The 24,051-nt window shown below is 52.2% G+C and overlaps 3 protein-coding genes across 3 annotated transcripts; 2 read left to right on the top strand and 1 right to left on the bottom strand.

The window, feature by feature from the left end:
* Positions 1 to 425: 425 nt before the first annotated feature.
* On the bottom strand, positions 426 to 1,964 carry LOC137907144 (calpain-2 catalytic subunit-like). The gene is made up of 5 exons (XM_068751455.1): positions 1,897 to 1,964; positions 1,610 to 1,703; positions 1,226 to 1,295; positions 1,017 to 1,135; positions 426 to 563 (listed from the first exon to the last, which is right to left on the bottom strand). Exons 1-5 carry the CDS (start codon positions 1,962 to 1,964, stop codon positions 426 to 428), a joined length of 489 nt encoding a protein of 162 aa, XP_068607556.1.
* A 433-nt stretch (positions 1,965 to 2,397) lies between these two features.
* On the top strand, positions 2,398 to 13,632 carry LOC137906736 (calpain-2 catalytic subunit-like). Its single transcript, XM_068751025.1, has 21 exons — positions 2,398 to 2,687; positions 3,705 to 3,774; positions 4,809 to 4,927; positions 5,747 to 5,880; positions 6,771 to 6,939; positions 7,009 to 7,092; positions 7,166 to 7,251; positions 7,323 to 7,388; positions 7,464 to 7,624; positions 8,016 to 8,185; positions 8,269 to 8,280; positions 8,768 to 8,979; positions 9,225 to 9,261; positions 9,491 to 9,556; positions 9,628 to 9,685; positions 10,549 to 10,613; positions 10,908 to 10,976; positions 11,058 to 11,136; positions 11,735 to 11,851; positions 13,158 to 13,216; positions 13,295 to 13,632. Exons 1-21 carry the CDS (start codon positions 2,451 to 2,453, stop codon positions 13,316 to 13,318), a joined length of 2,094 nt encoding a protein of 697 aa, XP_068607126.1. The 5' UTR covers positions 2,398 to 2,450; the 3' UTR covers positions 13,319 to 13,632.
* Positions 13,633 to 15,079: 1,447 nt separating this feature from the next.
* On the top strand, positions 15,080 to 23,983 carry LOC137906429 (calpain-1 catalytic subunit-like). The gene is made up of 21 exons (XM_068750691.1): positions 15,080 to 15,319; positions 15,400 to 15,469; positions 16,570 to 16,688; positions 18,184 to 18,317; positions 18,557 to 18,725; positions 18,795 to 18,878; positions 18,948 to 19,033; positions 19,111 to 19,185; positions 19,520 to 19,680; positions 19,752 to 19,921; positions 20,022 to 20,033; positions 20,111 to 20,322; positions 20,402 to 20,441; positions 20,531 to 20,596; positions 21,641 to 21,698; positions 21,883 to 21,947; positions 22,029 to 22,097; positions 22,636 to 22,714; positions 23,003 to 23,116; positions 23,194 to 23,252; positions 23,857 to 23,983. Exons 1-21 carry the CDS (start codon positions 15,080 to 15,082, stop codon positions 23,881 to 23,883), a joined length of 2,109 nt encoding a protein of 702 aa, XP_068606792.1. The 3' UTR covers positions 23,884 to 23,983.
* Positions 23,984 to 24,051: the final 68 nt, after the last annotated feature.

Raw genomic sequence — 24,051 nt, 5'->3', positions numbered from 1 at the left:
GATTCTGATCAAATAATTTACTGATACTATTTCAATGGCGGCTTGTCCAGGGTGTGCCCCGCCTCTCGCCTGTTGACTGCTGGGATATACTCCAGCGCCACCCGGTACCAGGCCCGGTTCTTACTTGGCGTAGGTTAGGGTACCGGGCCCGGTTCTTACTTGGGTTAGGGTACCAGGCCCGGTTCTTACTTGGGTTAGGGTACCAGGCCCGGTTCTTACTTGGGTTAGGGTACCAGGCCCGGTTCTTACTTGGGTTAGGGTACCAGGCCCGGTTCTTACTTGGGTTAGGGTACCAGGCCCGGTTCTTACTTGGTGTAGGGTACCAGGCCCGGTTTTTACTTGGGTTAGGGTACCAGGCCCGGTTCTTACTTGGGTTAGGGTACCAGGCCCGGTTCTTACTTGGGTTAGGGTACCAGGCCCGGTTCTTACTTGGCGTAGGCCTTCTCCAGCAGAGCGCTCCAGAACTCCCTCCCCTCCGCCGAGTGGACGAACAGCAGCTCGCCGTCTTTGACCGGCAGGCGGTCGTCCACCACCACGTCCACCCACTCACCAAACTGCCAGAACTGCAGGTTAAACACATGATGTCACGGACGGAGGCTCCACCCACTCACAGAACTGCAGGTTAAACACATGATGTCACGGACGGAGGCTCCACCCACTCACAGAACTGCAGGTTAAACACATGATGTCACGGACGGAGGCTCCACCCACTCACAGAACTGCAGGTTAAACACATGATGTCACGGACGGAGGCTCCACCCACTCACAGAACTGCAGGTTAAACACATGATGTCACGGACGGAGGCTCCACCCACTCACAGAACTGCAGGTTAAACACATGATGTCACGGACGGAGGCTCCACCCACTCACAGAACTACAGGTTAAACACATGATGTCACGGACGGAGGCTCCACCCACTCACAGAACTGCAGGTTAAACACATGATGTCACGGACGGAGGCTCCACCCACCTCCGTACGATTGGCTGGTGTTCTGCGTGCCTGTACTGGCGCTACCTGGAAGTGGAAGATGCCGGCGTACTGGGCGGTGAAGTTCTGTCCAGGAGGTACCACTCTGTTCAGGATCTGCGGGTCCAGTGTCAGCGAGGCGATGCCCGCCAGCAACCAGCAGTCACCTGACAGCAGGCCGCATGATCACACCTGCATGACATCACCGGGCCGTGTGTGTGTGTGTGTGTGTGTGTGTGTGTGTGTGTGTGTCTCACCCAGTGCTCCCTGACAGATGTCTGTCCTGTTAGCTTCATCAATAATGAACTGAGGATCAGAACACAGCTCCTGATTGGACAAGACAACAGGTGAGTCACCGCTGACATCAGCATCACCTTCAGAGTGTTGTTGCTCTTTAGTATTCACTAGTGTACAAATACTGTTACAGTAAACCAATCAGCTGCCTCCTGTGTTCTGATTGGTCCATTCATGTTCAGCTATGTAGCTACGCTACATAGCGAACCGAGAGCGACCTGAGCCTGACAGGAAACGTGATTTTTATTGGCTCTGGCGTGCCAGGGGGCGGAGTTTGTTGTTCCGATGGACGTCGGGGTCAGGGCCTCATTCTGTGTTGGATATTAATCAATAAGGAGATTGATCACTCTGATGGTTTTGGATGAGTGGCGTCCCAGCTGGTTGTATCCCAGGAAGGCGGGGTCACAGAACAGCGAGCCGTTCTGCAGACACTCCCTCTGCCTGCCGGTTGAAGGCCACGGCGTTGACCCGGCTGCCGACGCCCTCCTCCTCCCGGGCCTTCCTCCTCGCCAGCTGTGCTCGCCATCACGACGCTCTCAACCTGCTGAGGCTCTGACAGATGTGGAACAGGTATGAAGAGGTTAGGTGTAAGGGGCGGGGCTGTGGACCAAGGGAGCATTGATATGACACAGACTCCACCCCCGTCTGAACCAGAACCAGGGAGGACCAGCTAAGGGCACAAAGCGCCTCTGCTGCCCCCATGAGGCTCCAGACAATCATCATCATCATCATCATCATCACACTCTGAGTCCCAGAGAAGGTTCTGTTGTGGTCCAGATCTCCACCTGGGATGTTCACTAGTGTTGATCCAGAAGACCCAGAAAAGACCCAGGAGCTCAGAACCCTCTGGATCAGACCCAGGAGGTCTGGGATTCATGAAACCAAACTGGACCCTCTGGGCCCTGTGGATCAGCTGATCCAGAACCGGGTCAATGTGTCCCGGACCCTCTGGGCCCTGTGGATCAGCTGATCCAGAACCGGGTCAGGGAAGCAGGAAGGGGCGAGGCAGATACGCCGACAGAGCGCAGGAGGCCGCGGCTCCGCCCCCTCCGCGGGTGGAGCGCAGGAGGCCGCGGCCCCGCCCCCTCCGCGGTGGAGGGCGGGTCTATTTCTTTGGGCGGAGGTCTGTCTCGGTAAACTTTTCAGCGGATCGTGTGAACTTGAACTTTCTGCTTCTTCTCCTGCATCATGTCCGGCGTGGCGAGCTCTCTGGCCAAGAAGCGGGCCCTGGCTGCGGGCTTCGGAACCAACGCCAACGCGGTCCGGTACCTGAACCAGGACTTCCAGGCCCTGCGAGCTCAGTGTCTCTCTGCGGGGAAACTGTTCTGCGATCCGGCCTTCGGTGCCGCGCCCGAGGCCCTGGGCTTCAAGGATCTGGGCCGGAACTCCTACAAGGTCCGCGGAGTCACCTGGAAGAGGCCCACGGTAAGACCCGGACCCGGGGCGCTTGTTGGCAAGATGCCTGGTGCTCCGCCCTGATTGGACAAAACAACACAAACATCTATCGATCGTCGATTTTTTTCTGATTGGGTGGAGCACTTGTTGATCACAGAGCAGCAGACGTCAATCAAAGTGATTGGTGACGTTTATCTGCCAATACTGGGTTCGTCTCCTGCCCAGGTGTGCGGATCCATGCTGGTCCTGGATGCATTGATCACTGTTCCCCACCTGAGCCAATGATTTTCTCCTATTCGAAGAGCCACGCCCTGAAGAGCGCTGAACGTCACAAGACCAGTCTGAACTTTTGATCAGGTCGATATTGATTAAGAGAGATAGAATAGAAAGTAATGACACAAGCTTGTTATTGTTGATCGGATTGATCTGTTAGCTTCAGTCAGACTAGCAGCGCTCCAGAACAAGGCGGTTCTGTTTGTGGACGGGGGCCCTGGAGCCGGGGGCCCTGGAGCCGGGGGCCCTGGAGCCGGGGGCCGCGTCGGACCAAGCGTTAAAGCAGAGCGGATACAAAGGATCAATAAGAAGGAACGTCGGGAAGCCTCTGAGCTTCACAGACTTGAAGTATTCCCGAGTACACAGAGTATTTGAACGCAGTGACTCAGAGATCCTACATGCCCGGGCGATGAGTCACTCGGTACTCGTAAACAAAGACGCTTCCTGGTTGGAGTGAGAGAGAAACACCCTTTAGCTTCCTGTGGTTCTGGTTCTGGTCCCGACTGGAGCTCGGTCAGAACCAGAACCGGGAAGTACTGGAACCATGAAGTTACTGCACAGTGTGTACTTAGTTACTTCTGGTCCTCCAGAGTTTTTGGAGATGTGGACCGGACCACGAGATTAACCGTTCGGGTTCCAGGAATCCCGGCTACGTCGTTAGCATAATTACTGTTATTGATCGCAGACATGATGGTGACGGGACGGAGGATTTCACACGTGAATTGTTGCTTAGAAACAACCAATCAGAGCTCAGCTGTCTGCGTCCTCCACCAGGAACTGGTCTCCGATCCGGAGTTCATCGTGGGTGGAGCCACCAGAACCGACATCTGCCAGGGGGCGCTGGGTGAGTTCAGTTCACTGCTCCGGGCCAGAGACGGGTCGGATGATCCGGGTCTGATGATCAACCCGAACTGCAGTCTCAGAAGTTCTCCGGGGGGGGGGGGGGGGGGGGGGGTTGCCACGCTGTGATGTCCCTACATGAAACGCATTAAAACATTTGCATTAGTCAGGATGGGTTGAACGACTGACGACTTAAGACATGATCAATGGATCTCTGATACAATAATTCGTCACGGCAACTAGACAGAAGCAACTGATGCTCAGGTTTCAACCCAGGACGTTTTAGGGTTCGTGAGTGGGCGGGGCTCTGATCTGACGGCGGGGATATTATGGCTGTCATAGTGATGTCACTCTGTGGGTTTAGCCACGGTTAGTTAACCGAGGCACTGGAACCTGCAGACAACCAGATGCTGTTGTGCACCTGGCTCAGGGTCAAGGGTCATGAGACAGGGGTGGGGTACCCTCTGTATCCCAGAGACCTCCTGCTCTCCGCTGTAGGAGGAGCAGCGACGGGAGGTTCCGCAGTTCTCCTTCATCGCCTGATTCTATTTATGGATGTCATTCAAGTTCCTGACCAATCAGACGTAAAGTCACCTGGAGCCGGACCCTGTAACTCAGGGGCCCCCAAACTCTTCCCTTCTGATGGGGGGTCGGTTCGTACTGGAAAAGTGTGACGATGGCAGGGGGGCCTAAACGTTTACTGTTTTCCAGACAGCCACCAAATAACGCTTTCTTCACAGAATATTCAGAATATTAATATATTCTCTACTATCAATATTACTTTTAATATTGATAGTAGAATGCAGCCCCCATACCATTATTGATCCCCCACCGGCTACTCGTGTTGTATGGAAAGGAAAATAATAATATATATATATATTTTTTGTCTCTGGTATTGTTCAGGGGGCCGGGCCAAATGGGGAGGTGGGCCATATCCGGCCCGCGGGCCGTAGTTTGGGGACCACTGCTGTGACTCGTACCTGTGTTGTAATGAGCTGGCAGCCTGCAGGGTGCAGTAGTGAACACCTGTCTTTTCAGGTGACTGCTGGCTGTTGGCGGCCATCGCCTCTCTGACGCTCAACGAGTACGTGATGGCGAGAGTCGTTCCCTCCGACCAGAGCTTTAGCGACGACTACGCCGGTATCTTCCACTTCCAGGTAAGCATGACATCACTGCTGTTAGCACCGGTACCTGAGCTAACGGTACCTGAGCTAACGGTACTACGGCTAACGGTACTACTGCTAACGCTACCAGTGCTAACGCTACCAGTGCTAACGCTACCAGTGCTAACGCTACCAGTGCTAACGCTACCAGTGCTAACGCTACCAGTGCTGTAATAAGGAGAATCCTTTATTGTTGATGCATGCAACACACACAAATTATGAAATGGCATTTACACTCTACTATGGGCCCCTTAAAACCATCTACAACATGCATATGTATGTAGGGGCCCCTGGCCATAGTAGGGTGAGGGCGCCGCCAGGGGGGGGGTGTTGTAGGACTTTTAGTGTAGATTCAGGAAACTTGAGTGGATCAGATGACGAGAAGAAGTACTCCCAGTTCTGTGAGTGGGTGGAGCCTCCGTCCGTGACATCATGTGTTTATCCTGTAGTTCTGTGAGTGGGTGGAGCCTCCGTCCGTGACATCATGTGTTTAACCTGTAGTTCTGTGAGTGGGTGGAGCCTCCGTCCGTGACATCATGTGTTTAACCTGTAGTTCTGTGAGTGGGTGGAGCCTCCGTCCGTGACATCATGTGTTTAACCTGTAGTTCTGTGAGTGGGTGGAGCCTCCGTCCGTGACATCATGTGTTTAACCTGTAGTTCTGTGAGTGGGTGGAGCCTCCGTCCGTGACATCATGTGTTTAACCTGTAGTTCTGTGAGTGGGTGGAGCCTCCGTCCGTGACATCATGTGTTTAACCTGCAGTTCTGTGAGTGGGTGGAGCCTCCGTCCGTGACATCATGTGTTTAACCTGCAGTTCTGGCAGTTTGGTGAGTGGGTGGACGTGGTGGTGGACGACCGCCTGCCGGTCAAAGACGGCGAGCTGCTGTTCGTCCACTCGGCGGAGGGGAGGGAGTTCTGGAGCGCTCTGCTGGAGAAGGCCTACGCCAAGTAAGAACCGGGCCTGGTACCCTAACCCAAGTAAGAACCGGGCCTGGTACCCTACACCAAGTAAGAACCGGGCCTGGTACCCTAACCCAAGTAAGAACCGGGCCTGGTACCCTACGCCAAGTAAGAACCGGGCCTGGTACCCTACGCCAAGTAAGAACCGGGCCTGGTACCCTAACCAAAGTAAGAACCGGGCCTGGTACCCTAACCCAAGTAAGAACCGGGCCTGGTACCCTAACCCAAGTAAGAACCGGGCCTGGTACCCTACGCCAAGTAAGAACCGGGCCTGGTACCCTAACCCAAGTAAGAACCGGGCCTGGTACCCTAACCCAAGTAAGAACCGGGCCTGGTACCCTAACCCAAGTAAGAACCGGGCCTGGTACCCTAACCCAAGTAAGAACCGGGCCTGGTACCCTAACCCAAGTAAGAACCGGGCCTGGTACCCTAACCCAAGTAAGAACCGGGCCTGGTACCCTAACCCAAGTAAGAACCGGGCCTGGTACCCTAACCCAAGTAAGAACCGGGCCTGGTACCCTAACCCAAGTAAGAACCGGGCCTGGTACCCTAACCTACGCCAAGTAAGAACCGGGCCTGGTACCCTAACCCAAGTAAGAACCGGGCCTGGTACCCTAACCCAAGTAAGAACCGGGCCTGGTACCCTAACCTACGCCAAGTAGGTCCTGCATCGCTGTTAGCGCTTCAGCTAGCAACCGTTCATCCATGTTCTCTACAGACGGCCCACATTAGCAATGATGACTGATGCTAGCTAACTTTAGCTAGGATAACTGATACTGTGTGTTCGCGGTTCGCGTCCAGACCGGGTTCGTCCCCCCCGGTTTGGGGGGGACGTATCGTCTGCAGAACATGAAGTCTGGTGTCGACGGTCTTCTCAGGGTCAACGGCAGCTACGAAGCTTTGTCCGGAGGCTCCACCACCGAGGGCTTCGAGGACTTCACCGGGGGAATCGCAGAGAACTACGACCTCCGCCGACCCCCCAGCAACCTTTTCCAGATCATCAAGAAGGCCCTGGACGCCGGCTCGCTGCTGGGCTGCTCCATCGACGTGAGTCCTGAGCTGGAGTAGAACCCGATGATGATGATGACGAAGATGACTAAACGGTCCTTGTTTCAGATCACCAGTGCCGCAGACTCTGAGGCTGTCACCCGTCAGAAGCTGGTGAAAGGCCACGCCTACTCGCTAACGGGCGCTGTGGAGGTGATGTCACTTCCTTACGAGGAAACAAGAGATGAGAATTGAGCAGAAGATGAGCCGTCGTGTGTTCACGCAGGTGGACTACCGGGGTAGGCAGGAGAAACTGGTGAGGATGAGGAACCCCTGGGGGCAGGTGGAGTGGACCGGGGCGTGGAGCGATGGGTAACCAATCACGTCACAGGGAGGGGGAGGGGGAGAGAGAGAGAGAGAGACTACTAATGGTGTGCTCGCAGGTCGTCTGAATGGAGCTCTGTCCAGGGCGACTGTCCGCATGCTAACGCCGAGGACGGCGAGTTCTGGTAGGTTCTGTCTTGGATGTTAGCAGACCATGCTAGCACCTTAGCAGCAGGTCCTGACACGCCCTTCTCTTGCAGGATGTCCTTCAACGACTTCCAGCGTCATTACTCTCGGATCGAGGTGTGCACCCTGACACCCGACACCATCGAAGACGACTCGGTCAAACATTGGAGCGTCAGCAAGTTTGACGGCACCTGGAGGAGGGGCTCCACCGCCGGAGGCTGCAGGAACAACCCCTGTGAGTGTGTGTGTGTGTGCGTGTGTGAGCGTGTGTGTGTGTGTGTGTGCGTGTGTGTGAGTGTGTGTGAGCGTGTGTGTGTGTGTGTGTGTGTGTGTGTGCGTGTGTGTGAGTGTGTGTGTGTGTGTGTGTGTGTGTGTGTGTGTGTGTGTGTGTGTGTGTGTGTGTGTGTGTGTGAGTGAGAGAGAGAGAGAGAGAGAGAGAGACCTGGAGGAGGGGCTCCACCGCCGGAGGCTGCAGGAACAACCCCTGTGAGTGTGTGTGTGTGTGTGTGTGTGTGTGTGTGTGTGTGTGTGTGTGTGTGTGTGTGTGTGTGTGTGTGTGAGAGAGAGATAGTGCGCTTTGCTTTTGCTGGGCAGTGATGTCACTGGACGCCGTTTTGCTTCTGCAGACACGTTCTGGATGAATCCTCAGTTTGTGATCACGCTGGAGGAGGAAGATGACGACCCAGATGATGGCGAGGAAGGCTGCAGCTTTGTGGTTGGTCTGATCCAGAAGAACCGCAGGAAACTCCGGAAACAGGGCGAGGACATGCACACCATCGGGTTCGCCATTTACGAGGTGAGGACAGCTCGCCGTCAGATTTAAGGCCAGATCAAGCGGTAAAACTGATAAACCTTCTCTGCTCCTCTGCTGTTCTTCAGGTTCCAGAACAGGTGAGCTCCGGAGGTCTCAACAGCGACAGGTCAAAGGTCAAGCCATCAGTGACGTCATGTCTGTTGGTTTTGGTTTCATGAACGCGTTGGACCGTGGGAGGCTAGCAGTTTCCCCTTAGCAGCTGTAATGCTATGCTAATTAAGCCCTGTGATGCACTGGCGACGCATCCGGGGTGTACCCCGCCTCTCGCCCATAGGCTAGCCTGCAAAGGCAGGCGAGATGATTGTGTGTGATAAGCTAATCAAACACCTGTAGCTGAGGTTAACCCATGAAGGTCCTTAATCAGCTGTTGATGACATCATTACAGACAGGTGTCGTAGAAATGTCTTCCCTGCATCCGATTGGTCACTGTAATCATGTGATGGACAGGAAGTGGAACATGAAACGGGAACATCTCGGAAACACATTCCTTCATAACTCCTGAAACCGCGCCTGATTGGCTGAAGCGCTGGTACGGCTGTCCTGATTGGCTGTTTCCCTCTCCAGTTCCGAGGACAGAGGGAGGTGCACCTGGATAAGAACTTCTTCCTGAGCCACGCCCAGACGGCCAAGTCAGAAACCTTCATCAACCTGCGTGAGGTGTGTTCTCGCTTCAAGCTGCCGCCCGGAGAGTACCTCATCGTCCCGTCCACCTTTGAACCGCACCTGAACGGAGACTTCTGCATCCGGGTGTTCTCCGAGAAGCAGACGGAGACCCAGTAAGGTTCTGAACCCGGTCTGTCTGGGGGGGGAGGGGAGCCGTGATGAATGGGGGCCTTCTCTCTGGGCGTACCTGTGTGAATGGGGGCCTTCTCTCTGGGCGTACCTGTGTGAATGGGGGCGTTCCTGGGCGTACCTGTGTGAATGGGGGCGTACCTGGGCGTACCTGTGTGAATGGGGGCGTACCTGGGCGTACCTGTGGGACTGTTGGTCTTAAGATGTCTTAACCGTGTCTCTCTGTCAGACCCTGCGACGATCCGGTCAGCGCCGAACTGGATGACGTAAATAAAACTCTTCTTGATGAACGCGGCTTGATGCTAACATGCTAGCCTGTTATAAACGACCTTTGGAGTGGTCACATTGACCTCAGATATTTTGACTATTATTTTTGAAAGTATAAAAGAATAATTTAAGTCATTAAAAGATCAATAAATCAATTACAAAAACTCCATAAATCTGTTGGAGGCTTTACCAACTAACTGATGTTGATTTTGTTGCCATGGTGATCAGGAGCTTGTGGCTGACGAGGATGTGGATGCCGGCTTCAGAGTCCTCTTCGAGAAACTCGCTGGATCTGTACGTTTTCTTTTTTACCTTGTGAATGTCACATGATCTGCAGGTGTGACGCGTTTCGTTTTGTATTTCAGGATATGCAAATCTCTGCGGTGGAGCTGAGGACCATCTTGAATAAGATCGTTAGTAAACGTAAGTTAGGGCAAAAAATTCACCTTCGCCTGTCTACCTGTTCGCCTGTCTGCCTGTTCGCCTGTCTACCTGTTCGCCTGTCTGCCTGTTCGCCTGTCTGCCTGTTCGCCTGTCTGCCTGTTCGCCTGTCTGCCTGTCTACCTGTTCACCTGTCTGCCTGTTCGCCTGTCTGCCTGTTCGCCTGTCTGCCTGTTCGCCTGTCTACCTGTCTACATGTTCGTCTGCCTGTCTACCTGTTTGTCTGTCTGCCTGTCTACCTGTTCGCCTGTCTGCCTGTCTACCTGGTCGCCTGTCTACCTGGTCGCCTGTCTACCTGGTCGCCTGTTCGCCTGTCTACCTGTTCGCCTGTCTGCCTGTCTACATGTTCGTCTGCCTGTCTACCTGTTTGTCTGTCTGCCTGTCTACCTGTTCGCCTGTCTACCTGTTCGCCTGTCTACCTGTTCGCCTGTCTGCCTGTCTACCTGGTCGCCTGTCTACCTGGTCGCCTGTTCGCCTGTCTACCTGTTCGCCTGTCTGCCTGTCTACATGTTCGTCTGCCTGTCTACCTGTTTGTCTGTCTGCCTGTCTACCTGTTCGCCAGTCTACATGTTCGCCTGTCTGCCTGTCTACCTGTTCGCCTGTCTGCCTGTTCGCCTGTCTACCTGTTCGCCTGTCTGCCTGTCTACCTGTTCATCTGTCTGCCTGTTCGTCTGTCTGCCTGTCTACATGTTCGCCTGTCTACATGTTCGTCTGCCTGTCTACCTGTTTGTCTGTCTGCCTGTCTACCTGTTCGCCTGTCTGCCTGTCTACCTGTTCTCCTGTCTGCCTGTCTACCTGTCTACCTGTTCACCTGTCTACCCGCTAACATTAATCTTCCTGTGCAGGAACTGACATCAAGACGGACGGCTTCAGCATGGAGACCTCCCGGGTCATGGTCAACCTGATGGACGTATCCACGAGTCACCGCTGTGCTATGCTAGCGTTAGCTTTATCTGTAAATAAAGCTAACGCTAGCAGCTTAGTTTCAGTACGAGTCTGTAGAAAAGACGAGCACTAAATCTCCAATGTCCGGGATGGTGTTGGGTCGCGACTCTAAGACACTGAGACACGCTGAGACTAAACCAAATGCCCTCTGTGGAGACTTGAGCGCCGCTCCTTAGGGGGCGCTAGCGAGCCTTTAGTCAGCTCCCAAAGTCGAGCAGAGATTCCAGGTTTAAATAATGAACGCTTAACCCCGGAGCAGGACAGCGGGAACGGGAAGCTCGGCATTGGAGAGTTTGCCACCATGTGGAAGAAGATCCAGAAGTATCTGGTGAGAACTTTGAGAACTTTGAGAACATGACCTGAGGTTCTGCTGACCCGCTTCACTACAGCTGCTGCTTTTCCCACGCAGTCCATCTACAAGAAGAACGACTCGGATAACTCGGGAACGATGAGCACGCCGGAGATGAGAGTCGCCTTCAGGGATGCAGGTCGGAGCTCCTGTTTCTGCTTTGAAAGTTGCCTGGTCCTCCAGTGATCTGATTGGTTGAGGAGACCTCGTGGGTGGAGATTAAATGATGACTTATCAAGTTTTTAATTTCTACTGGTATTCCCTGGCCTTGAGCCCCGCCCCATCCACTGCTAGCTCTAGCGCCAGAACCACTAGTTTGAGCCATAGATAGCATTAGCATTGCTACGATGTGCTGCCGAGTTAGCATCTGTACCGTGACGCTACGCTACATCCATACGCTCCGTCTCAGGAGTCAGAGGTCGTTTCACAATAAAAGTTTGAAGAGACACTTTATCTCGTTTATTATTTATTCATCCTTTCAGAGAATCCTGTCTGACTCAGCAGCCTTCCTCCTCCTCTTCGTCTCATCCCTCCATTCTACATTAATAATGTTCCTGTTTGAACTGGCTAAGTCCTGTTAAATGGGACTCGGCATGTTTATCTATAATCTGAGTTCTTTGTGTATATAAAACTGTTTTTGTAAATATTCTATTCGCTGCAGATTCATTGATGATGATGGAGATTTTCCAGTGTTGTTAGCGTTAGCATGCTAACAACAGCTTGGTTTGTTCCTCCAGGTTTCACCCTCAACAACGCCATCTACCAGCTGCTGGTAGCGCGATACTCCGACCCTGACATGACCATCGACTTCGACAACTTTGTTGGGTGTCTCATCCGTCTGGAGACGATGTTCAGTGAGTCGGACGCAAGCTAGCGCTCAATAACCGCGAGCCAATCACAGGGCTTCATTGCATTTGGTGTTGCTGGCAGAAAAGATCTAAAGCAGCCGAACAAGGAGGAATGTGAAGTCCCGTTTGACTTGCTGCATGTTGCGGCGTGCCCTGCAGCGTAGCGCTCTACGTTAGCATACGTTAGCATTGTGTTTGTTATTTGTCGTTACCTTGTGTTGCACGTCGCACCGAAACAAATCCCTAGTCTGTGAACCCTCGTTGACGACTGACTCTGATTCTGATGTGAATCTGTTGTTAACTGCCTTCTGTGGCTTTTAATGGAATAGAACGGAACGGAATACAAGATTCAAGATACGTTGTTATCATTATGCGAACATAATAAAATCGTGTGAAGGCCCACGGCTTAAGGCACACATCGGAACAAAAAACCAGGAGACAGATGAGGTGGCTCGGGCTTCTATTCAGGATGCCTCCTGGACGCCTCCTGGATGCCTCCTGGTGAGGTGTTCAGGGCACGTCCCACCGGGGGGAGACCACGGGGAAGACCCAGGACACGCTGGAGAGACTATGTCTCTCGGCTGGCCTGGGAACGCCTCGGGATCCCCCCGGAAGAGCTAGAGGAAGTGGCCGGGGAGAGGGAAGTCTGGGCTTCCCTGCTTGGGCTGCTGCCCCCGCGACCCCCCCGGATAAGCGGAAGAAGATGAGATGAGATGAGATGAGAATAGCACTTTATTGTCATTACAATGAAAGTAAGCAGCAAAAATCAAGTACAATACTAGAAAGACAATCGGAGATTGCAGACTCCGCCTCCAATCGACTATTGGATCTTGTGAGACAGTAAACAGGGCTTCCGGATCAGAGGGGCCAAACCTGCTCTAGCTTGCTGCTCCGGAATGTACTACAAGACTCCTTCTGGACTCTTTTTCCCATCATGCCATTCGTGTCCCTCCCTCTTAAAGGGACGGTTTACAGCACAGGCACAATTCCAGATGTAAAAATAATTCTAGAATCTGGATCCAGATCCGGATCAATGCCATTCTCGGGGAGGACCGAGCCACGGACAGAACCTTGCTTGTGTAAAAATTTCAAGTCGATTGGGTTACTCGTTTTTGAGTTATGCGCTCAGACAGACAGACAAACAAACAAACAGACCCAATTGCAATACCCCCACCTCCCCTTCGGCGAGTAACAAAGGACAGACCAAGTATAACAATTTATACATTTGAACGAGCTAGTTGCATAGCTATTGCTAGCTGGTGTGCTAACATTGTATGCTAACTGCTAACATGCTATTGATTGTCCTCCTCAGGGCTCTTCAACAAGCTCGACAAGCAGGCCAGCGGAACCGTCGAGCTGAACTTCCAGCAGGTGAGACGTTCTCCAGAAGAACTGAACAGGTGTGTGTTTGCATTCAGGTGTTGACCCGCCTCTCTTCTTCTTCTGCAGTGGTTAAACTTTGCTATGCTTTGAGCCATCACTCTGTGGAGCTTCAGCGTTGCTGCAAGACACCATCTTGTTTCCAGCTGCAGTTCTTCATGTATCACATTAACTCCTGACCCACAGAACCGATGTGAAATCAATAAATTTATCCACAGATCGTTTCCTGGTCGAGTCGGTCACCTGTTCGGAGCAAAATAAACTGAGAACAGGGTTCCTTCAATGACTGATGTGTTACTACCATGGCAACGCAGGTGGAAGGTTAACTATGAATTAATCACGGATTATAGAATCAAAATTATATATCCTGAAACTAATAAAATATGGATGAAATATCAAAGAAATTACGATTAGAAGCACATTTGTCTTCCTTTCTCCAGAATGACGTCATAGTAAACTGAGTGGTTGTCTCTTTAAAACGTCCCGATGCCGATTAGAGAGCCCGCCCCCTCGCGCGCACACACACGCACACACACGCACGCACACACACGCACACCGGGCGGGGTCGACACTGCAGCAGAACCTCCAGCGGCGTCCAGCATCACTTCAGAGCTGCTTCCGGAGCGGGACGGGCCGAGGCTACCGGTGAGTGTCGGTACCGGTCTGTGCTGGGATGAGTGTGCAGGTAAACCGGAGGTCATCATTTACCTGGCCGAACGGCGGGAATTAGTTTAATCCGTTCTCTGTAGAAGTGATCAAACGTTCAATAAGCGTAATCAGAATCCAGCCGCAGAAGAAGCTCAGAATTTACATTCTGTAACTTTTAATGTTTTTAAAGAAATATCCCAAATCTGCCGTGAAAGTAAGAGCTGTGTAAATAAAGTTTATTGAATTCAAGTAAAGTTAGTCAATAATGGTGAATAAAAATCTAAACTAGAAAACGACAATCAGAGATTGCAGACTCCGCCTCCAAAAGACTATTGATCTTGTGAGACAGTAAACAGGGCTTCCGGATCAGAGGGGCCAAACCTGCTCTAGCTTGCTGCTCCGGAACGTACTACAAGACTCCTTCTGGACTCTTTTTCCCATCATGCCATTCGTGTCCCTCCCTCTTAAAGGGACGGTTTACAGCACAGGCACAATTCCAGATGTAAAAATAATTCTAGAATCTGGATCCAGATCCGGATCAACGCCATTCTCGGGGAGGACCGAGCCACGGACAGAACCTTGCTTGTGTAAAGATTTCGAGTCGATTGGGTTACTAGTTTTTGAGTTGTGCGCTCGGACGAGGGTAATGAAGATTATCGCAGCGTCCTGCGCTGGCGACGCGTCCGGGGTGTGCCTCGCCTCTCACCTATGGTCTAGGATAGGAAGACGATGGCTGGATAAATCCGGCTGGGTGGTTCCGGGCCGTTTGGACTTCAGCATAAACCGGTACCGAGTCTCTGATCAGGGCTTCCTCATCCGGACAGGTAACCCAAGTACAGGTAACCAGTTACCTGGCAACTGGTCGAGTGGAACAGTCTCCTCTTGCTTGGTTCTGTTCCAGAACCCTCCATAATTTCATCCTGGAGTGTTCTGATGGTTCTTGGTTCAGATCCCACACTCATTTAAACCTTTGTGCTAACCGGGTCGTTAGTTTGTCGCAGTAGAGCCCGGTAGTGGGTTAGTTAGCTAGTTAGTTAGCTAGTTAGCTGAGCATTCATGGTTCACAGGAAGGATGGATGGATTATTATAGGAACCAGGGAGCAGACTGATGACATCATCACGAGATCCATATCTGATTGGTTGTTTGTTTCCTCTCAGGTACGACATTTGTATTATCCTCTAATCGGTTCGTCAGATCGGTCCAGGATGATCGGGGGCGTGTCTGAACGGATCCAGAAGGACCGCCTTAAGGCTGACGGCCTGGGCTCGGTCCACACAGCCATACAGTACCAGAACCAGGACTTCCAGGCACTGAGACTGGAATGTCTGCAGAACGGATCCTTGTTTGAGGACCCCATGTTCCCAGCAGAACCAGATTCACTGGGCTTCAAGGAACTCGGGGCGGGTTCTGCCAAAACCCGGGGGGTGGAGTGGACGAGACCGGCGGTAGGATGTAGCGACAGCAGCCAGCCAGGTTCATGATTCCTCTGTGACATCACCAAACTGTCCCTGATTGGCTGTTTCAGGAGATGACAGCGAGCCCGCAGTTCATCGTGGGCGGAGCTACCAGGACAGACATCTGCCAAGGAGCACTGGGTGAGTGCTGTTAGCGGTCATGTGACCTGTCTGTCTGTGTAAGGTCCCTCATACAGGTGGAGGTGAGTCAAGAAGACATAATGAACAGGAGGGGAGGACGAACGGAAACCCGTCGTCCCCGACAACGCTGCTGTTTCAGTAAAGACAAGATTCCCACACACTCTGGCAAGAGACAGATGAGACAGACGCCGGTCCATCAGAGACACAAGACGCCCTGAGACAGACGCCGGTCCACCAGAGAGACAAGACGCCCTGAGACAGACGCCGGTCCACCAGAGAGACAAGACGCCCTGAGACAGACGCCCTGAGACAGACGCCGGTCCATCAGAGACACAAGACGCCCTGAGACAGACGCCGGTCCATCAGAGACACAAGACGCCCTGAGACAGACGCCGGTCCACCAGAGAGACAAGACGCCCTGAGACAGACGCCCTGAGACAGACGCCGGTCCATCAGAGACACAAGACGCCCTGAGACAGACGCCCTGAGACAGACGCCGGTCCACCAGAGAGACAAGACGCCCTGAGACAGACGCCCTGAGACAGACGCCGGTTCACCAGAGACACAAGACGCCCTGAGACAGACGCCGGTCCACCAGAGAGACAAGATGCCCTGAGACAGACGCCGGTTCACCAGAGACACAAGACGCCCTGAGACAGACGCCGGTTCACCAGAGACACAAGACGCCCTGAGACAGACGCCGGTCCACCAGAGAGACAAGACGCCCTGAGACAGACGCCGGTCCACCAGAGACACAAGACGCCCTGAGACAGTGTTCACTAGCTAGCACACACCTTTAGTTTGTATGAATTAAAGTAGTCAAGGTAACAGGTTACCTGGAAATCCAAACTTGGACTATGGCTGCTCTTCGGTTTTGTAGTTTTGCCCCCTGACAAAACACACCCAAATGCAGCTAGCGTAGCGTAGCGTAGCGTGTGGGTACTTCAGGACAGAGTTGTTTCTAAAAAGGGAGACTAACGTGGGCCTAAAGTTGACCCTTGTGGGACACCTTTGTCGAGACTGTTGCTGTTTGATATCTGATGCTTGGAGACGTGCTGTTCACCTGTGTGCTGCTGGACTGAAATGGAAGCTTCCTCCAGGTGACTGCTGGCTGCTGGCTGCTATTGGCTCTCTGACGCTGAACGAACACCTGTTGCATCGCGTGGTTCCTCACAGTCAGAGCTTCAACCACCAATACGCTGGCATTTTCCACTTCCAGGTGAGACTCCACCTCCCGTTTGTCCTGATAATTAATCATTCGTCAACTCCACAGAACCGGAGACGCAGCTTTGATCTCTTTATATCCACCTGTTGTATCTTAACCGCTGTTAACTACCCGACTCTCAGACGCTGGGCTAGCCCCCCCGCCGTGTCCCTACGAGGAACCCCTACCCGACTCTCAGACGCTGGGCTAGCCCCCCCGCCGTGTCCCTACGAGGAACCCCTACCCGACTCTCAGACGCTGGGCTAGCCCCCCCGCCGTGTCCCTACGAGGAACCCCTACCCGACTCTCAGACGCTGGGCTAGCCCCCCCGCCGTGTCCCTACGAGGAACCCCTACCCGACTCTCAGACGCTGGGCTAGCCCCCCCGCCGTGTCCCTACGAGGAACCATCATTTTCTCTAGAGACACTGAATAGACGGTTTCTCCACTTCCAATTACAGAATTGATACAGACAAGATTCTGTGGTGACATCACTCTTTGGATCGGGCTTGAGGTTCTAGCAGTTTGGTGGGTGGGTGGAGCCTCCGTCCGTGACATCATGTGTTTAACCTGTAGTTCTGTGAGTGGGTGGAGCCTCCGTCCGTGACATCATGTGTTTAACCTGTAGTTCTGTGAGTGGGTGGAGCCTCCGTCCGTGACATCATGTGTTTAACCTGCAGTTCTGTGAGTGGGTGGAGCCTCCGTCCGTGACATCATGTGTTTAACCTGTAGTTCTGTGAGTGGGTGGAGCCTCCGTCCGTGACATCATGTGTTTAACCTGTAGTTCTGTGAGTGGGTGGAGCCTCCGTCCGTGACATCATGTGTTTAACCTGTAGTTCTGTGAGTGGGTGGAGCCTCCGTCCGTGACATCATGTGTTTAACCTGTAGTTCTGTGAGTGGGTGGAGCCTCCGTCCGTGACATCATGTGTTTAACCTGTAGTTCTGTGAGTGGGTGGAGCCTCCGTCCGTGACATCATGTGTTTAACCTGTAGTTCTGTGAGTGGGTGGAGCCTCCGTCCGTGACATCATGTGTTTAACCTGCAGTTCTGTGAGTGGGTGGAGCCTCCGTCCGTGACATCATGTGTTTAACCTGCAGTTCTGTGAGTGGGTGGAGCCTCCGTCCGTGACATCATGTGTTTAACCTGCAGTTCTGTGAGTGGGTGGAGCCTCCGTCCGTGACATCATGTGTTTAACCTGTAGTTCTGTGAGTGGGTGGAGCCTCCGTCCGTGACATCATGTGTTTAACCTGTAGTTCTGTGAGTGGGTGGAGCCTCCGTCCGTGACATCATGTGTTTAACCTGTAGTTCTGTGAGTGGGTGGAGCCTCCGTCCGTGACATCATGTGTTTAACCTGTAGTTCTGTGAGTGGGTGGAGCCTCCGTCCGTGACATCATGTGTTTAACCTGTAGTTCTGTGAGTGGGTGGAGCCTCCGTCCGTGACATCATGTGTTTAACCTGCAGTTCTGTGAGTGGGTGGAGCCTCCGTCCGTGACATCATGTGTTTAACCTGCAGTTCTGGCAGTTTGGTGAGTGGGTGGACGTGGTGGTGGACGACCGCCTGCCGGTCAAAGACGGCGAGCTGCTGTTCGTCCACTCGGCGGAGGGGAGGGAGTTCTGGAGCGCTCTGCTGGAGAAGGCCTACGCCAAGTAAGAACCGGGCCTGGTACCCTAACCCAAGTAAGAACCGGGCCTGGTACCCTAACCAAAGTAAGAACCGGGCCTGGTACCCTAACCCAAGTAAGAACCGGGCCTGGTACCCTAACCCAAGTAAGAACCGGGCCTGGTACCCTAACCCAAGTAAGAACCGGGCCTGGTACCCTAACCTACGCCAAGTAGGTCACAGACCATCGCTATGGAAACAGGGTGTGCTGTTTGTGTGCTTTGAGGCTGAACGGCTCGTACGAGGCGTTGTCTGGTGGCAGCACCACCGAAGGCTTCGAGGACTTCACCGGTGGCGTGGCAGAGATGTACGAACTGAAGAACGCGCCCCGAGGTCTCTACGGCGTCGTCCGCAAAGCCCTGGAGAGAGGGTCGCTGCTGGGCTGCTCCATCGACGTCAGTCTCACGCACGCCGAGTGACACGTCAAGAGGAACGCCATCAGCAGGTGTGTTTTCTGTCTGCAGATCACCGGAGCCTTTGACATGGAGGCGGTGACCTTTAAGAAGCTGGTTAAGGGCCACGCCTACTCTGTGACAGGTGTCAGACAGGTGAGTTAGTGGTGATGTCACATCATGTGACAGATTAGCTGCATTTCTGGCTTCTGCTGTCCTGGGCAGGTGGACCGCCGCGGCCAGCAGGAGCGTCTGATCCGGATCAGGAACCCATGGGGGCAGGTGGAGTGGACCGGTGCCTGGAGCGACAAGTCAGTGCACGGCTGACTCTGAGCGTCCAATCAGACGCGTTGTTGATGAGCATGTGATTGATGAGTGTCCTGTGTAGCTCGTCAGAGTGGAGCGCCGTGGACTCTGCAGACAAAGACCAGCTGCTCTGTGGCATGGAGGATGGGGAGTTCTGGTGGGTTGCTATGGTTACACTAAACTTGGAGGATGACGATGTTAACTGTGTGCTGGACTGTTGTACTGTCCCTACTGTCTGTGGTTCCGTCTGTGGCTCCGTCCGTGATCCTGTCTGTGGTTCCGTCTGTGATCCTGTCTGTGGTTCCGTCTGTGGCTCCGTCCGTGATCCTGTCTGTGGTTTCGTCTGTGATCCTGTCTGTGGTTTCGTCTGTGATCCTGTCTGTGGTTCCGTCTGTGATCCTGTCTGTGGCTCCGTCTGTGATCCTGTCTGTGGTTCCGTCTGTGGCTCCGTCTGTGATCCTGTCTTTTCTCTGTCTGTGGTTCCGTCCCAGGATGTCTTTCCAGGAGTTCCTGCATCAGTTCTCCAGGCTGGAAATCTGTAATCTGACACCGGATGCTCTGAGCCAAGACACCACCGGGTTCTGGAACACGGCCATGTTTGAGGGCGGATGGAGGAGAGGAAGCACCGCCGGAGGCTGCAGGAACCATCCCAGTAAGGCCCGATGGATTGATTCAGAACCAGAGGAATGTATCCCATGATGCTTTGTTGCTGCTTCCCTGCAGACACGTTCTGGATCAACCCTCAGTACAGAATCTGCCTGCTGGAGGAGGACGATGACCCCGAGGATGACGATGCTGCCTGCAGCTTCCTGGTGGCTCTGATGCAGAAAGACCGCCGCCGCCACCGCCGCCATGGCCAGGAGGCGCACACCATTGGCTTCGCCATCTATGAGGTAACTTTAATAGAGAAATAATCAATCACTATGATCGGAGCCATCATGAGGACGAGTTGGGAAACATCCTGAATGCGCCTTCTTTCCTGTTTTCTCTCAGATACCTGAGGAGGTGGGTCTCCGTCCACCAGGAACCAATCAGCTGTGTTCTTTAACGTTTAAAATCTGACACCAGCGTCTGTCTGCCAGGACCGAGGTGGTCCCAGCGTCCACCTGAAGAAAGACTTCTTCCTCCGTCGTTCCTCCTGCGCTCGCTCGGAAACCTTCATCAACCTGCGAGAGGTGAGTGCCAGGCTCCGCCTCCCACCGGGCGAGTACCTGGTTGTCCCGTCAACCTTTGAACCTGCCAAGGAAGCTGACTTCGTGCTGAGAGTGTTCACAGAGAAGCAGTCCGAGACAGGGTGAGTGTGTGTGTGTGTGGGGGGGGGGGTGATTGAGTAGAACGAGTGACGTCACATGACTGTTTGTGAATTTCTGCAGTGAGATGGATGACATCATCGAGGCCTGCTTTGATCAAGAGGTAAGATCCCCCCACCATGATGTACCCCCCCCACCATGATGTACCCCCCCCCACCATGATGTAACCCCCCCACCCCGTCTTTTCTGCAGGAGGACATCTCAGAGGAAGACATTGACGACTCCTTCAAGTCCATGTTCGCTCAACTGTCAGGAAACGTGAGTCAAGTACCAGTTGTAGTACCAGTACTAGTTGTAGCTGAAAGCTGTAAATAATTAATCGGGTTTGGGTTAGTTAATATGGTTTTGGTTGGTTAATCAGGTTTGGGTTGGTTAATAGGGTTTGGGTTGGTTAATTGGGTTTGGGTTGGTTAATAGGGTTTGGGTTGGTTAATCGGGTTTGGGTTGGTTAATCGGGTTTTGGTTGGTTAATCGGGTTTGGGTTGGTTAATAGGGTTTGGGTTGGTTAATCGGGTTTGGGTTGGTTAATCGGGTTTGGGTTGGTTAATAGGGTTAGGGTTTGTTAATAGGGTTTGGGTTGGTTAATTGGGTTTGGGTTAGTTAATCGGGTTTGGGTTGGTTAATTGGGTTTGGGTTGGTTAATAGGGTTTGGGTTAGTTAATCGGGTTTGGGTTGGTTAATTGGGTTTGGGTTAGTTAATCGGGTTTGGGTTAGTTAATCGGGTTTGGGTTAATTAATTGGGTTTGGGTTAGTTAACAGGGTTTGGGTTAATTAATTGGGTTTGGGTTAGTTAATAGGGTTTGGGTTAGTTAATCGGGTTTGGGTTGGTTAATCGGGTTTGGGTTAGTTAATCGGGTTTGGGTTAGTTAATCGGGTTTGGGTTAATTAATCGGGTTTGGGTTGGTTAATCGGGTTTGGGTTGGTTAATCGGGTTTTGGTTGGTTAATCGGGTTTGGGTTGGTTAATAGGGTTTGGGTTGGTTAATCGGGTTTGGGTTAGTTAATCGGGTTTGGGTTAATTAATTGGGTTTGGGTTGGTTAATCGGGTTTGGGTTGGTTAATTGGGTTTGGGTTGGTTAATCGGATTTGGGTTAATTAATCGGGTTTGGGTTAGTTAATCGGATTTGGGTTAATTAATCGGGTTTGGGTTGGTTAATCGGATTTGGGTTAATTAATAGGGTTAGTTAACATGGTTTGGGTTGGTTAATCGGGTTTGGGTTAGCATTAGTTAAAGCTCATGCCTGTGAATATATTTTCCGTGTGGATAATCAGAATATTGATCGTTTTCGTAATCTGGCTTCAGGACCAGCAGATCTCAGGACGAGAACTCAGGACTGTCCTCAACCGAGTCGTGTCCAAACGTAAGACGTCCTTCAAACCAACAACAACAATTGCTGTCGTTGCTCCTTTGTCAGCCAATCACAGTCCTGGGTTCAGTTACTGTTCTTCAGTCCGGCCTTTAAAGGGAATAAACCGACAACATGGTGAAATCAATATAACGCCTCTGATTGATGACACGACTTCTTCTTCTGTGGTTATTTCCAGACAGAGACCTGCAGACTGATGGTTTCAGTATGGAGTCCTGCAGATCCATGGTCAGCCTGATGGACGTATCCTCCTGCTGCGTGCTGGTTCTGTTCATTGAATTGAAAGCCTATTGGTGGAACCCTTTGACCTTGACTTGACCTCAGAAGGACGGCAGCGCTCGCCTCGGTCTGCTGGAGTTTCAGGTTCTCTGGAACAAGATCCGGAAGTGGCTGGTAAGATCCAGAGCGCTCGTCCAGCGCTAACTTAGCTAGCAGAAAGTCAGCTGTGAATTGACCTTTCTGTGACACGCCCTGTCCCTCCCCCTCAGACAAACATGGACCAACAGGAAGTTGGCAGATCTCCGTGGTGATGTCTCATTTACATTTTTCAAGGATACTGATATTTCACTGAGGAGCATACGGAAGGGATTTAAATATTTCTGCTTTTCTTTTTACCAAAGAACCGAGGAAATTAGCATCAGTGCTGTGTGACTTGGGAGGGTAATGCTAGCTGTAGCTATCAGTAGCCATTAGCTATAAATGCTATGACAGGTTGGTGGCCTAGTTGGCGACTTAGCGGTCTACTAAGTCTTGTGGGCGTGTTTTACAGAAAGGTCAATTAGCACTGAATTATGTTCAGCAGCTGAGGCTCATGGGAGCTGTAGTCCTTACAGTGCAACTAATGAGGACATTGTGAGTGTCTCAGAACCAGGACATTACCTTGTGTGAGTATTTGTAAATTGATTGATCAGTGTATTGATGACCGCTGCAGGGGATCTTCAGAGAGTTCGACCTTGATAAGTCAGGATGTATGAGCTCCTACGAGATGCGCCTGGCGTTGGAGAACGGCGGTAAATCCTGTGATGATGATGATGAATATATTTATTAGAGACTGCTAGAGTAGTACAAGTACAGCAGTGTGTATTACAGTACAAGTACAGTCAAACATCCTCGCAGGCTTGTTTCCATTGAAAGCCCTTCGTACATAAATCATCGACATTTAACAATAAAATGAAAATAAATTACTCCATTGATGCAAAATAACAATAAATTAAAAAGACACATTGAAAAGGACTGTCTGTCTCAAGTATCTGATGCTGATTGGTTCTCCAGATTAAGGTGTGATATTCTGTCGTCAGGGTTCAAACTGAACAACAAACTGCACCAGATGCTGGTCGCTCGATACGCCGACAGCGAGACCATCGACTTCGACAACTTCACCTGCTGTCTGCTCAAGCTGGAGGCCATGTTCAGTGCGTAGCGGCGCTCGCCGTGGGCCCTGAAGGCATCGCCGAGGCTTTAAACTGCTTCTCACTTTGCTCTTTCTCAGAGATCTTCTACGAACTGGACCGAAACCGGGCCGGGACTGTGGAGATGAACATCATCGAGGTACGAAGCACACTGCAACATCGAAAATAAAAATGTACTTTATCGTAATTATCATATTTATATAAACACTAAATCCGGTTAAGCTTCAGACAAAAGTGTTTGTCGTGTCATAGCAGCACCAGAACCAGACGGCCTGGTCCAGAACCTGTAGGAGGTTCTGTTACCATGAACACACCGTCAGCATCTTAAGAACCTGCTGAACATGGAGATCAAGTATCCGATTGGATAAAGTTAAACATGTGACCATGATGAGACCGTGGTGTGTGGTTGTCTGTCTCTGTCTCTGTCTGGCCCCGTGATGGGCTGGCGACGCGTCCGGGGTGTGCCCCGCCTCTCGCCCATAGTCTGTTGGGATAGACGTGACCCACAAAGCGACTGCAGACGACGCGATTGAGGTCGACTTCAGGAAGAGTGATGATGTCACTACTGATGATGATGTCACACTCATTAATAAATCTGAAACATCCAACAAGGTCCCAGTCCTAAACTGTGATTGGTCCAGTCTGGAGACCAGTTCAAACTGGTCGTGTCGTTTCACATCGTTCACGTTGCTTTGTTCGTAGTTTGAATATGAATTCATGCTCTTCGTCCTCCTCTTCCTCAGTGGCTCTGCATGAGCATGTGTGGCTAAAGAAGAGTCTGAACTGGAAGAAGAGAGCAGACCTGAACGGTGACACCGCCCCCCCCCCCCCCCATCACTCCCGCCAGAACCGGACGCCCGTGGACCAGTTGTTATTTAGATCCAGTAAATGCCAGGATGTACCTAAATATGGCAAAAAGCATTCTGAATACAGATGTT

This window comes from Brachionichthys hirsutus, chromosome 17, assembly GCF_040956055.1.
Source record: "Brachionichthys hirsutus isolate HB-005 chromosome 17, CSIRO-AGI_Bhir_v1, whole genome shotgun sequence".
NCBI classification, from domain to species: domain Eukaryota; kingdom Metazoa; phylum Chordata; class Actinopteri; order Lophiiformes; family Brachionichthyidae; genus Brachionichthys; species Brachionichthys hirsutus.
The sequence above is the reverse complement of the archived record's forward strand: the minus strand, read 5'-3'. Positions and strand labels throughout refer to the sequence as shown.

Bases quoted from the DNA above. Each gene is read 5' to 3' on its own strand.
- LOC137907144 (XM_068751455.1), bottom strand. From the start codon at position 1,964: ATGGGGGCAGCAGAGGCGCTTTGTGCCCTTAGCTGGTCCTCCCTGGTT. The intron at 1,704-1,896 runs GTCTGTGTCATA...TTCAACCGGCAG, and splicing joins CTGGTTCAGACGGGGGTGGA to GCAGAGGGAGTGTCTGCAGA. The intron at 1,136-1,225 runs GTGAGACACACA...GCCTGCTGTCAG, and splicing joins CATCTGTCAGGGAGCACTGG to GTGACTGCTGGTTGCTGGCG.
- LOC137906736 (XM_068751025.1), top strand. From the start codon at position 2,451: ATGTCCGGCGTGGCGAGCTCTCTGGCCAAGAAGCGGGCCCTGGCTGCG. The intron at 8,980-9,224 runs GTAAGGTTCTGA...TCTCTCTGTCAG, and splicing joins GAGAAGCAGACGGAGACCCA to ACCCTGCGACGATCCGGTCA. The intron at 9,557-9,627 runs GTACGTTTTCTT...TTTGTATTTCAG, and splicing joins TCGAGAAACTCGCTGGATCT to GATATGCAAATCTCTGCGGT.
- LOC137906429 (XM_068750691.1), top strand. From the start codon at position 15,080: ATGATCGGGGGCGTGTCTGAACGGATCCAGAAGGACCGCCTTAAGGCT. The intron at 19,034-19,110 runs GTCAGTGCACGG...TGTCCTGTGTAG, and splicing joins ACCGGTGCCTGGAGCGACAA to CTCGTCAGAGTGGAGCGCCG. The intron at 20,323-20,401 runs GTGAGTGTGTGT...GAATTTCTGCAG, and splicing joins GAGAAGCAGTCCGAGACAGG to TGAGATGGATGACATCATCG.